We start from the raw sequence: 14,373 nt of genomic DNA, 5'->3' as shown, positions 1-14,373 counted from the left end.
GTTCGCCTTTTAGGCAGCATCAAGACAATGATGTAATGGAGCCTAACAACACTTCCAATGCGTCTCTGGGAACAGGAGCGTTGAAAAACGTGGTCAAAGTGAAACAAATCTATCGTGAGGGCGACGTACTGGCATGGAACCTGAATGCCAGAGGAGGAACTGTGACAAGCACGAGCGACAGGCGGTGGTGGCAGCGGCAGAGTTGCCGCATTAGGTGTAAGTGCACGAAATGTTTGGTCTGGCAGCTGGTTGAATGCGCAGTCGGCTTCCAGCTATGCTTGACGGTTACTTTGCAGCCACTTAAAAAATGTAAAGCCACTTAAATGTAAAAGATGCCGGCACTTTTCAACGACATTTCTGTGCAGCGTTGCAACGGTGGGCAGAAAACACGATTTCGCTGTCAGTGCTCCCGGCGTACATATTAGGGCACAATGTGCACACGTCATGGCGCAAATTTCGCATGCGCCTGCGTGAGTTTTGTTCAGCGCTTGCATGCCTTCTTCGCGTGACTGCTCTTTCAACAATATCCGTGCTTAGCGTCACTGCGCACGCTATGCCGTGCACTCTGGAGTCGGCATGCGGAGCAGCTCCATCCGTCTTCAGACAGGGCTCCCATTCACAAAGCAGAGGTTCATACAGGGCACCGCTATTAGCGGGCTCTGGGTACTTAAAGGGCGAAAAACGACAACGTAGATGGAACACCAGAAAAGGAGACACATACGATGTACTCCCTTTTTGGTGTCCTGTCCTGGGGTGGTATTTTTCACGGGCGAAACTAAACAAGCCCAATATACAAGTAGCGCATTGCCAGCATTGCTCTGTGTTCGGTTCATTACATGGACGCTTCCGTGGGTAGCGGATGAGTACTTCGCAGATTTAATGAATTCCGGAAATTGTCTTTCTGCTTATTTCTTTGATATTTCGTCGGCTATCTACATAATTCAATAACTCTATTCTCGCTCAATCATATGATCATACAATGATATTCGAAATCCGTTTGCGGCTTATCCTTTCTGCGTGAGATAATATGCGGGGTTTCCCGCTAACACGGAGCTAGTCGTAAAGAAAAGCGGAACCTTCTGTGTGGATGAAACCAACTATACGCTCTTAGCAGCTTGCTGAAGATGCCGCCAGTATTTTTGTGTTGTTATTAAGTAATTGGTAGTAATTAAGAATATAACCCTTTAATTATTAAGTATACGTCTACAATGTCAACACGAGGTTTGTAGAGCCCTTTTGAAAATAACTCTTTCAATTGTTTGCGACGCGTTACCTTTTGCGTAGCTGTATTTCCCCGCAGTTACAAGGAAGCCGCTGTAGCGCGTAAGCGGTGGGCTGCTCGGCTTTTTAAAGGCATCGCAGGCTTTCACTTAAGGCAGGAAAAAGAGCTACAGGTAGCGCGTCGCAAGCAACTGAAAGTAATGTTTTGAAATGTACTCTACAAACCTTGTATTAAAGCTGTGCCCGTAAAGTTAGTAATTAAATGGCGTGTTACCTAACTAGTCCTAATTACTTAATTAGTGAAACACAAGACACTGAAGGCTTCTTCAGGAGGTCGTATTCAACATACAGTTGATTTCATCTATTCAGAGCGTCCTTATTTTTCGCATTTTCTTTTCTCGCGTCGTGTGAGCTTGGACGCCTGATATAGTGTGGCATCCAGTGTAGTGACGCTTAGAGGGGAAAAGAATGCTTTGCGATATGTTCTGCAGATTCGGGAAGTGTTGTTTATGAGGCACGTCGAATTCTCAAAGAAACAGAGCTTAATAAAGACGTTTTTCAGGCACGAGAGAGAGAGAGAGATAGAGAGAGAGAGAGAGTTAATTACAACCAATCAATAGCGATTTAATGTTGTGAGGGCTGGAAATGCGCATAACCAGCCGTGGTTGCTTAATGGCTTTGGTGTTGCACTGCTAAGCACGAGGTCGCGGGATCGAATCCCGGCCACGGCGGCTGCATTTCGATGGGGGCGAAATGCAAGAACACCCGTGTACTTAGATTTAGGTGCACGTTAAAGAAACATAATGGTCAAAATTAATCCGGAGTCCCACACTACGGCGTGCCTCATAATCTGATCGTAGGTTTGGCGCGTAAAACCCCATAACTTAATTTATTTTGGAAATGCACATAGGAGAATGCAATAATTTTGTGGTATGACAGCTTGAAAGGAGTCTGTGTCGACACCCATGTCCTCATCCGCTAACCTTGTACATCAGCTGCGAATCCACTGCGGTGGGTCAGCCTCACAGAACCAGCGCGGGGGGACAAGGCACGAGGACGGAAGGACAAAATCGATAGTCTAAATTTTTCTTGCATAAGAAAAAAATTATGGGGTTTCACGTGCCAAAACCACTTTCTCATTATGAGGCACGCCGTAGTGGAGGACTCCGGAAATTTCGACCACCCGGGGTTCTTTAACGTGCACCTAAATCTAAGTACACGGGTGTTTTCGCATTTCGCCCCCATCGAAATGCGGCCGCCGTGGCCGGGATTCGATCCCGCGACCTCGTGCTCAGCAACCCAACACCATAGCCACTGAGCAACCACGGCGCGTACTTCTTGCATAAGAAAGCTTCCTCAATGCAAAAGCGTGCGTCGTTTGCCTAGTTCTTTCATCTTATAGAAGGTACGGGAACGGCGCAAAAAGCGAGCACGCAGACAGTAGAGTCGGCCCTCGCGGTTTGTCTCCATCCTCATTTCCTGCACTGTTCACATCCATTCGTGATTGGTCGGCGTTCCGGCACCCGCCACTCACGATATCGATCAGACGGATAATGACACGATCGCTGTGGCAATGGCCAATCGCGGATGACATTTATGTACAAGAAGTATTGGGAAAAGGTAAACATGTTTTCTTTCTATCTTATTTTAAAATTCTTTCATAACTCAAAATTTTGGCCGACTAAACTGTAGCTGACATCTACGTAATGCGAAGCATTCACGATCTTCAGCTAACTGTTGTATAATTAATGCAAATCTTGTGTAGCGAACGGTTAGGTGGTGATATATGATGTAATGTTTATCTTGTCGCAACGTCAAAAACAGGCGTTGTAGAGCACGTACTGTTCAGGAGTCTGTTGTCTGAATCTGTTGTCTCTCGTCTCTTTTCGTGCACTAAAAAACCTCAGTTATGGAATACCAACACGCCCTAACCTATGCTCTTTCATGTTCAGGAGGCACAGCGGCAAGTTGCCTTTTTAATACTGAGCACAACCGCGACTTCTTCACTGCGCCTTGATAAAAACGCTCATAGATACTCGCAATGTCGTCGTCTTCACAGCAGTGCAAGCGCGGCATTTGCGTCCCTCCTAAGGAAGCATCGTCCCGATGCGCAATTTAAGCGTATCAGGGAGGTGTACAACGGCACAGAGTAACGCACGCAAAAAACAAAAAAAAAGTTAGTTAGACAAGTACCGCTTCATCCCTACCACATGCATCACTTCGGGTAAGTTCTGGCGGCGACTGGAGCTATTGTCACTGTTGGGAGCGACCTCGTAATTCACGTCGCTCCGGCGGCGGACCACTCTGTACGGCCTAAAAGTACCGTCTTAGGAGTTTTTCGGAGAGTCCACGACGGCGTATGGGTATCCAGACTTTGTCGCCGGGAGTGTAGAAAACGGACCTGTGTTGAAGATCGTTAAGTATGGACAGCTGGGCTAGTTGGTTGTGATTGGCATTATGAAACATCGCTCCAGCGCACAATTGAACACGGACGAGAAGAGAAGAACAGCACAAACGCCGTAAGATCGTTCAAGATCGTACCATTTTGCATCTTGGTCTTGCTGAATGCAGATACGTACGCGGGCAAGCTGTCTGGCTTCTTCGGCGCATTGAGTAAATTCGTCAGCGTCTGTAGGTATGTCGTCAAACTCGTGCGACTGCATGGCATCCAGCGTTGTCGTGGCTTCGCTACCGTAGACCAAGCCGAATGGTGTCATTCCAGTAGTTTCCTGTCGAGCGGTATTGTAGGCGAACGTTACGTAAGGGAAAATCTGATCCCAGTTCTTATGTTCTATGTCGACTACATGCATAGCATGTCTGCGAGGGTATTATTAGAACGCTCGGTTAGTCCGTTCGTCTGGGGATGATAAACGGTTGTTTTCCGGTGGCTTGTACCACTGAGTCTGAGAAGCGAGCCAAGAAGTTCGGCAGTGAAGGCAGTTCCCTTGTCTGTGATGACTACTTTTCGGGCGCCGTGCCTAGGACGATGTTTTCAATGAAAAAAATGAGCTGCTTCGGCTGCTGTGTCCCGCTGTGTAGCTTTCGTCTCCGCGTAGCGCGTCAAGTAATCGGTGGCAACAATGATCCATCTGTTGCCAGCTGTAGAGGAAATCCATTCCAACTTGGGCGAATCGCTGGCCTGGTATCTCGACCAGATGTAAGAGACTTGCGGGCTTGTCGGGAGGCGCTTTGCGCCTTTGGCAGTCTGTCTGCACATGTTTGTACGTGGCGTTTTACAGCAGCGGGTTGCTTCGGCCAGTAGTACTTCCTTCGGAGTCGGGACAATGTTCTCGTGTAGCCTAGATGACCTGGAGTGGTTTCATCGTGGCATGCTTTTAGTAGTTCATTTCGAAGTGATACCGGTACGACAAGCAGGTACGTGCTGCCACTGGCAGAAAAGTTCTTATACAGAACATCGTTCCGGAGACAAAACGACGACCGTCCCCTGGCATAGAGTCGTGGAACGTCTTTACTCCGGCCTTCCAAGAAATTGATGAGTGGGAGCAGCTCCGGGTCGTGGCGCTGCTCCTGTGAAATAGTGACAGCGTCGGCGACGCCCAAAAATGCAGCGTCCACGTCCACGTCATCGTTACCTGCGGACTCGACAGGTGACATAGAGAGGCACTCGGCGTCGATGTGCCTCTTCCCTGATTTGTAAATTATGATCATATCGAACTCCTGAAGCCTAAGACTGCAGCGCACCATATGGCCAGATGGGTCTTTCAAGTTAGTCAGCCAACAAAGAAAATGAGGATCGCTGACAACCTGGAATGAGCGGCCGTACAAGTACGGGCGAAACTCGATAACCATCCACACCACTGCGATCGAGGCATTCCTTCTCGGTATTTGAGTAGTTTTCCTCCGTACGAGAGAGTGTTCGGCTAGCGTATATAGGTGATTACTTTTTCGGAGCCGTCTTGCCACTGCACCAGTGCGGCACCCAAACCAACATTGCGCGATGTCATCAGTGTGAAGTGCTGTAGGGGCATCATGGTCGAAGGGCTGAAGAACAGGAGACGTTTGCAGGCGTTGGCGTAGTTCACTAAATGCTACCCCCCATCCCCCCCAGAAAGGGAACATCGTCTCGTGTCACGCGTGTTAACGGCCCAGCAATGCATTCGCAATAAAGCGTCGGTAATAGGCGCACAGCCTAAGAAGCGCCTCACTGCCTTCTTGTCGGATGATGTGGATAACTTTGCCACAGCGTATATTTTGGCTGGATCAGGTCGTACACACTCGTGACTGACGACGTGGCCGAGGAAGCACAGTTCACTGAAACCAAAATGACATTTATCGGGCTTTAACGTCAGGCCAGCCGAGCGTATGGCTTGGAGAACAGTGAGTAACCGGCTTATGTGATCTTCAAATGTAGCTGAGAACACTATGACGTCGTCCAGATAGACCAAGCATGTTTACCACTTCAAGCCTGATAGTACGTTGTCCCTTAGACGCTGAAAAGGGGCAGGCGCTGAGCCCGGACCGAAAGGAAGGACCTTAAGAGGAAGCTTTAGCTCGGGCCCAACTCCGACGCGGCCTATTCAAATACATGTAAAACGCAAAAACGTTTTTCTGAGATAACCCCTACACCGATTTTGATGAAATTTATTGCATTTGAAAGAGAAAGTTAAATTCTAGTGACTGTTGGAAGCAGAATTTCGATTTAGGGCTTAAATTTTCTTAACACGATTTTCAAATATTTGATCGTTTGAAAAAAATAGAAGCACAAAGTTTAAAAATTCATAGCTCTGCATCAAGAACTGATATCGCGGTTCTGTAAACGGCATCCATTAGATCATTGAAAGCGGACAAATTCAGTATGTCATTTTACATCTTACGTGAATTCGTTACGTTGGTTACAACGGTTTTGCAAACGTTGTATGTCCCTATGATTAAATTTTTTTATATTCATGTGTAACATACCAATTTTGTCCGCTTTAGATGTACTATTAGATGCAATTCACAGAATTGTGATATCATCTTTCATTGCTGAGTTACAGAGTTGTAAACTTGATAGTTTCGTTTTCTGAAATTTTTCGATTTTTGCCAATTTTTAATAAAAAAATTCACAACCTAACTCAAAAATTCGAAACCAACAGTCACTAGATTTTGAGTTTTTCTTGTAAATGCAACAAACCTCGTCAAATTTGGTGCGGTGGTTGCTGAGAAAAACGAATTCTCCTTTTACATGTATTTAGATAGGAGCCCCCGAGCTAAAGCTTCCTCTTAAATTCGTAAAGACCATCGGGGGTCACGAAGGCAGTTTTCTCACGTTCTCTCTCATCGACCTCAATCTGCCAATACCCGCTTCGTAGGTCCATTGATGAAAAACAACGTGCATGCCGCAGCCTGTCCAGCGAATCGTCGATGCGTGGCAGCGGATAGACGTCTTTCTTCGTGACCTGGTTTAATTTTCGGTAATCGATGCTTAATCGCAAACTGCCGTCTTTCTTTTCGACTAAAACCACGGGTGACCCCCAGGGACTTTTCGAATGCTGTATCACATCATCCTCGGGCATCTTCTCCACTTGCTTTTGAATCTCTTCGCGTTCCTTTGGAGCTACACGGTAGGGATTTGTTGAATCGGCCGCGTAGTGTCATCCGTGAGGATACGGATGACACTACACTACTTGGTCAGTGGTGCTTGTTTGACCTTTGACGTAGTCGAAAAGCAATCTTCGAACTCGTGTATCAACTCCACTAGGCTCTGCCACTCGGAAGGCGACAGGGTGGAGCTGACGTTGACAGACAAAGGCGTCGAGGGCGGGACGGTCGTTGATTGTAGAGCGAAACAACCTGTTATTTGGATGATGTCGTTGTAGTACGAAATTGCGGTACCCTTCTGGATGCGACGGTGTTTGGTGCTGAAGTTCGTGAAAAGGACTTCCGCATGTCCATGAGTCATGTTGAGTGCGCCTCTAGCAACAGAAACGCCTTGCGTGAGCAATAGTGCAACGATTTGGTCCGCGATCACATCCCCGTGGTAGGGCTCTTTGTAGATACAAGGCGGCAGGATCGCGGCTGAATGGTCACATCGTCGGTGATTCGCAATCGCTAATGTTGCCCGTCATTCATCGTGTCGGCGTATGGGCTGGCAGAAAACGTCACCATACGTTCCGGAATGTTTGTGACTGTGCCGTGATCTCGCACAAAATCCATCCCCAAGATGAGGTCTTTGCAGCAGTCGGGAAGAATGATGAAAGTGGCAACGAAGCTGGAATCACAGATGTGGATTCGGGCGGTGCATGTTCCCGTTGGTGTCATTAGCTGACCCCCGGCACTTCTTATGCGTTGCTTCACTCTCCTAATGCGGTCGGCCAGCTCTTGCCGCATAATTGAGAAATCTGTGCCAGTGCCAACAAGAGCGCTGACGTGATGTCCATCCACCAGAATGCTGCTATCGGCACGGGCAACATCGTCGGCGTGAGTATTCGTCGCGGTCATATCGTCTTCGTCGGCGTGAGTATTTGTCGTCATCATATCGTCTTCGTCAAGAGCGTGGGGGGGGGGGGGGTATCTTTGGAGCCTCGATGGCTCGTGCCTGGTTCCCCACAGTGGAAGCAGAGTGATCGACAGTCGGCCGCACGCCACAAGTCGGTACGGCGAACTGGAGGTCGTCTCACAGACTTCCGTTGCCACGACGGCACGGGAACGGGCCGTGGCTGAAATGACGCTACCGGCGGTGAAGTGGGAGGACGTCGGACCATGTCAGCATAGGTCAGCGGACGTGTCTCTGGACATGGGCCTCTATCATTTATAATAAATGAGAGAGGATTATTCTAATGGCAAGACATAAGACTGAAAGCAAACGAAAACCCAGTGGCACATACCGAGTCGCCCCTGTCGCACATGGTTCGAAACTGCACTATGACCGGAATCGGCCCACGAAAACAGCAAGGTTCCCCACGCTCCCGCTCACGCGCAAGAAATTGGCGGCATTCGGAGAGCAATCCTTCGCACTTATAAACAAACGTCCCGTTACATGCACGCGTCGACTGGAACCCTTATCTGTGCGTTATTATGCTACCAACATGAACTTAAGAAACATCATGATTCTGGTTTTTTGATGAGCCCCAGGTGAACTTCCGTGGTCGCCCTGCGTTTTCCTCCTCATTAATCGTTCCTCTGCGCTGGTAAGGTGATGCATTCGTGCGTGGCGCTCACGTTAATTTCGTGGAGAAACACAGCGCACAGCAGCAGCACCACGCTTACCAGTATCGAGTATTTTGGACAGCAGCAGGACAGCATCCATGCGAATTCGGTACCACTCCGGCAAATACACCGAGCGAGGCCAAATGAAAATGCCATCTTCTAAACGACAAAGAGCGTCTCTCGTCCTCGCAACAATGTTTGCCTACTCGATTAGTTCAGTGCGCAGATTGCTCAGCGCGGCCCAGTGGGGGCACAGTGTGGCTACTGTGTGTCTGTACGCCCCAGTCATTATCGTTCGGACACGGATACTTGTACGCCTCACCCCCCCCCCCCCCCCCCGTTTGAATCTGATCAGGTAGCTAGGTGACGGCAAGATGCGTGAGTTAGATCTCTCCTCGCGCCAACTAGGTAGGCATCGGCGGAAACGGAGCGACCAGCTGCCATGGTTCCGAAACCTCGCCGTTGCAGCGTCCACGTGGCCTCCCACGTGTGTTCAGAAACTGAGCGAGAGCATGGTTGTGGTCACCACGTGTAGGGCAAGCGAGTACCACTTGCCCGCTTTTACTATATATTTCGTAGACTAGAGAAATACGCCGAAATCATGATGACCAAATCCTCCATTACCGACTTTTTTCCTTCGTCTCCTTGTCGGCAAAACAACCAAGCAACTGTCGCCTCCATGACATGATCTCAGACAAAAAAATAGGCGTCTATCGTGTATTACTTATACAAGCTAGTCGAGCGCGAACGACTTGATGATTTTGGCGAGCGAATTCTTAGCATCAATCAAATTTTCGCAAAGGCCGGTGTGTCCGCAGCCTGCACTAGTGCGCCTTTGGCAACGAGTGGGTCCTGGGCGAGGTAGGCGACCGGTCCTCGAGCAAGTGGCCGCTGCTCGAGCGAGCGGAACGAGCGACCTCCTAAAACAACGGAGCCAGAGCACGGCGGATCAGGGGCCCGGAGAAATATGGCCGCCTTAAGCCGGGCGCCAGCGCTGCGCGCGCCCGCCCTCTGACATCGGGATGAGCCAATATCCGCGGCGGCGACGGCAATCCTCGTGGGCCCCATTGCTGCTGCGCGGCTGATTTACGGTCGACGTAATTGCCGGAACCCTGAGGGGGGCCAGCGTTTGATGCCCACCGCGCAGGAGCTGCACAAGACGCTACACGATTGGACAATGGAGCTTGACCTAGAAGTTCCGATTACCGTGAAAGACTAACCCGCAGGGACACTATATACAACTTTTCAATGCCTGTGCATCGGTGGCGCCAGAGGTAGCTCCTAATAAAAGAACGACCGTTCATGTAAAAAGTAGCTGAAACGCAGCGTGGAATTTTTTGCACCGTTTCCGCCGGAACGAAGCTTCTAAGCAGTGCGACGGATTTTCGACGTCGAATGTTCGTTTCCCAACCTCAGTGGCGGGCGAGCAAGGCCAAAGGTGGCGGCCTTGTATATTTTGGTCGGTTTTTAAATTATCCATGGTTCTTAAGAATTCAGCTGCGTAGATGCGCTACTTTCATGCTTTATAGCTAACTTGAGACGTAACGATTGCGTTACAAGCGCAACAAAGACTAAAGCTAATATCAAGTTCCAATTCCACCGCAATTGATACGCGACTTATTATCGCTGCCGAAAAAGACCGGAGTGCCTGTTCGTATACCTGTGAACTCATTTAGGCCGCATACGAGAACAACGCGCTTCTTCTCACGAGTTGAGCCCTCGATGCTCATCGACGTCGAAGTGGGTCGAGGTTGTGTTTGCTTTCTATTCCATTTGTGTGGTTTTGGTATGCACATTGTTTGACTGAGTTTTCGGAATTATCGCCATCTTTTAAAATGGCCACCGACTGATATTGCGACAGGCTTTCCTCCATTCTAAAAGGCCACGATACAATATTTTTTGAACAGCTCCAATATCTACAGAGGTAAATTATGTAAGAGAGCGTCCGCGAATTCTACTGAAAGCACCATACAGTATTTGCGTGAAGCAGGTATTGTGGTTCATGTCAAGCAATTCACGCTCGCGAGATGGTTGCGGGGAATGGTACTGTTGCGAATGCTGCAGATTCTGCGTGGAAGCATTCAGAACAGCGTCATCTTTAACCCGTTGGTTTTGCTCAGATCAGAGAATGTGGGCTCCGTCCTTGTGACTGATATGCGCCTGCAGCGTTGCCGAACGAACAGACGAAAATGCGTCTATCGCTAAGCAGTAGGGAACGGTGCAGATGCATGTTGCCAGACTGATTTCCTCAAACCAAACACTCGCGTAATCGGCTGGGACAATATTGCCGCCCCGGTGGCAGTGAACAATAACCAGAAACAAGTATCGCTTCGAGGTGACAGTAGAAAGTTAAACTTTCGACACTAAGTGAAAACAAGAAATGACGTCAGCATTTGTCCATTTATTTGCGAAACCTACGCGGCCATAGAAAGAAAAAGGCGATCGTTGTCGTGCGGCAAAACCAAAGTTAATTTGTCTATCCTTAGCTTGACGGAGTTGTAGATGCGTTGAGCCTGACTATTATTTTAACTGAACCTTTCATGTGCCAATTGCCACTTAAATCTGCGTCATTAATCCGCGGTTCAAAGCCAACTTCGTAAACGCCTCTGAAAACCAACGGATGCTTTCTTTGAACGCTCGTACACACGCACCCTGGCCTCCAGTCAAATCTAGGCTAACAGCCGGCTTCGTTGCAGGTTCGCAAGTTGTACCCGCACATTGCGTTCGAGTTGATCGGCCGGCGCGGCTACACGTCGTGCATCAACAACTACGCGGGCAACTATGCGGCCGAAGAGTACCTGGGCGGCGGCGTGGCGGCCTTCGTGGGTCCCGGCTGCTCCATGGCCGTGGACTCGGTGGGCCGACTCGCCTCGCACTGGAACGTGCCGGTGTGCACGGCGGCTGGCGTCGGCGCTCAGTTCGAGGACCGCACCATCTACGGCACACTGGTGCGCCTCGCGCTCACCATCAACGCGCTCCGGGATGCTTTCCTCCAGGTAAAGATGAAGGCGCGCTCACTTCGCTCACTGCTTCAACTGAATTGTTTTAGAACAGGTGAGCAGCGAAACAAAGAAAACAAATGAATCAGCTCCGTGGGCTATAGGCAGGCGGCCTGGAAATGAGAGGCGCGTGAGTCGCAGAAAGCACTCACAGATTCCCGGCTGCATGCGTAGGTCGCCAAGAAATTCAGCCTTGTGGCTACCATGTTCTCAATACATCTGTGGGTAAAAACACAGGAATAGAATGATTTCTTCACGAACAGCCAGCCAACTGTATTGGCTGTTTCCTCTCTTAAGCTATTCTAACGATCAAATGAAGTCTCATTTTGAGGAAGAAAGGTGCGAGTTAGTGCTGGAAGAGACCTAACTCGCACCTTTTTAGAATAGACGAGGCCTGCTCTGTGTGAAACAGTTCCACGTGAAAATTACAGCGCATACTAAATCGACAACTGTGCAGACAGCTTCTGGAAGTTAGCTTCATGAACTTCCAGTCAGTGGTCGACAAACGAACCACGGTGCGCGTTTTTCACCGGTGTGCAGGTGCTGCGCCACTTCGGCTGGCGGCACCTGGTGGTGCTGTCGGACAGCTCGCAGTCCTTCTTCCGGCAGCTGCGGCGTGCGCTCGAGGGCCTATTCGCTGACCCTGACACGGGCGTGCGCGCCGTCTTCCGCGACTTCGATTCTAGCCGATCGTCCGTCAACTACACCTCACTGCTGGTCGAAGGTCGCTCATATGCGCGAGTCTTCCTGCTGGCCGGCGATGGCGAGGTACATATTGCCCACCACTCTTCTGCATGCATATAGCGATGAGGTAACTCGCAGAAGCAGGTATGAGGCATCAAGTCCCTTTGCTATATCGCTAATGGCTGATGGTCGCTTTTACTAATGTTTAATCATTCCCTGCTGAGGTGGTTAAAAGTGTTATGATCGGCCTGCAATTCGACCTCTCAAGTGTGGGAAACGTTCCAGCTTGCTTTCCCGTGTCGTGGAAATTGCCCTCATTCCTGAGCTGACACGCGTAACCAGCAGGCCAGGAAGGGGAGGAGGCCGTCGACTTCACAACTTGACAAGGGGACACAAGACTGTGCTGAACCCGCAGGCACTGACACCTCCATGGGCACAACCCCAAGCAGACTTCGACCACCACAAGACCACGAGAAATGAATTACCCTCTCGGCGGGGACCTCTACACCGATTGTAACGGCTGTACGCGAGGGGTTATTTAAGGCCGTCCCGGTCCCCGTGTTAGGCAGAACCACTCGAGTCTCGGATAGAGTGACAACCAAGTACCACTGAAGCGAATATATTCTTTATGTTTTTCATCACCGCGATGCCCGCCTTCGTCGCCGTCTCCCGATTCTAGCGGTGAAGACCCACCTAACCCGGTCGAGGTTGTATCAAAAGGGCTGCGCGCAATATTTGAGGTTTCGCCGGAACTACAGAGCATGCCCTTTGTCGCTGCCCTTCCTTTAACGGCAAGATAGTTTCTCATGAGCGAATGTTTTCAGCTTACACAAAGCAAGGACAGAAAAAAAACATCAAAACAGGACTTGCGTTCAAATGCAGCACTGGTCCTGTTTTGATGTGTCTTCCTTGTGTCCTCGTATTGTTTGCGCTGACAACTTTCGTTCATGATGAAACAACTAGCCTACTCCAAGATTATTCTCGCTCAAGATAGTTTTTATTAATGCGAGTCTAAGCCACTGAACGCTTGACTTTTCATGGACCAAGAGATGTGACCCAGTGGGTGTGCGAAATCTGCGCACAGACTTGCTAGCTCCCGAGGCTAACGGAGGCAACGATAGAAAATTGCACCATGCGGCGGTCTCTAAATGTGTGGCAGAACACTTGCAATACGCTGGCACAGATGTCTTCTTTCTGTCGTTTTCGCTTTTCTCTCTCTTTCTTTTTTTTGTGTGTATGTGACCTGCCTTTCAGCTTGTCCAGCGTAAGTTAGCGAAGCGGATGCAATAATGGTGAACCTTTCTGCCTTTTCTTCTCTCTTCTTTCTCTCCATTTTAAAGACCAATGCTTCTGTGAGCTGCCTGTTTGTTGTAAACGTCTACTTTTCGTAGTGATCTGTTGTACTCTTTGTTGAATTTTCTCTCACAAAGTCATACACGTACGAAAAGTTGACATGCCCTTTCGTATATCTGGCTAACGCACGAAGTAGACAACTGCACTAAAAAACGCCGAAAAAGAAAAAAGCTGCTCTTGCATTTGATACAATAAATTAATTACAGCTACTACCGTTGGAGTTTAGCTAATTCTCAATGAACTAGTCGGTCGGTCGGTCGGTCGGTCGATCGGTCGGTCGGTCGGTCGGTCATGAATGCTTAGTGTCGAACACGACTGCCGAACCCAACCGCTGAGCAAAGTTTAGGGATTAGCGACGCCCACAGGCCAACGAATATTTCAAGCAGAGATCTTTGCGGAATAGTAAAGTGGAGGTAGGCAGCACTGGGGAGGCAGCGAAAGACGCTCACCACAGAAATAATTCGGAAGAACTAACGTTAGCGGTCATGAGGGCACAGCTCTAACTAAACTAGAATATTTCTACAAGTTCCGCAGTCGTTAGTAGCGCGCAGAGCGTGTGTGTCATCTTCGAGTGGTCCTATGAATTGCGCTTTCTGCCCTCAAAATGCCAACAGGTCATTCGGCAGCTGCTGCTTGATGCACACGATCTTGGCATGCACGACGGTCAGTTCGCCTTCCTCACGGCCGAACCGTACAAGAACGAGCGTTACTTTGGAGAGTTCTCCTGGTACAAGGAAGGGGACTCCCGGAACCCGGTCAGTACGCACTTTATACCTGCAGTTTGTCCGGTTTACACTAACACGAGACGTGCTTAGTCCCGTTAATAACGTTCTTTCCTTGTTTTTTTTTGTTTTCATTAACTCAACGACGCATGATCTTCAATGTTAAACAGCAACGCATAATGTTATGCTTCTTTTCTTTTTTATTCATTTTTTTCGATCTAGGATACCTCGAGGGGTTGCGGTGG

The 14,373-nt window shown here is 49.2% G+C and overlaps 1 protein-coding gene across 1 annotated transcript in view; it reads left to right on the top strand.

Annotated features, from left to right (window-relative positions):
* The window catches only part of LOC142565812 (atrial natriuretic peptide receptor 1-like), a 60,199-nt gene that overhangs the window by 1,453 nt on the left and 44,373 nt on the right, over window positions 1–14,373 (top strand). Inside the window, exons 2-4 of the mRNA XM_075676349.1 lie at window positions 11,067–11,366; window positions 11,910–12,137; window positions 14,021–14,161. Of these exons, the coding sequence (XP_075532464.1) occupies window positions 11,067–11,366; window positions 11,910–12,137; window positions 14,021–14,161 (669 nt within the window). The remainder of the gene's footprint in view (window positions 1–11,066; window positions 11,367–11,909; window positions 12,138–14,020; window positions 14,162–14,373) is intronic.

Source organism: Dermacentor variabilis, unplaced genomic scaffold (genome assembly GCF_050947875.1).
Source record: "Dermacentor variabilis isolate Ectoservices unplaced genomic scaffold, ASM5094787v1 scaffold_12, whole genome shotgun sequence".
NCBI classification, from domain to species: Eukaryota; Metazoa; Arthropoda; class Arachnida; order Ixodida; family Ixodidae; genus Dermacentor; species Dermacentor variabilis.
This window is presented reverse-complemented; position numbering and strand designations above follow the sequence as displayed.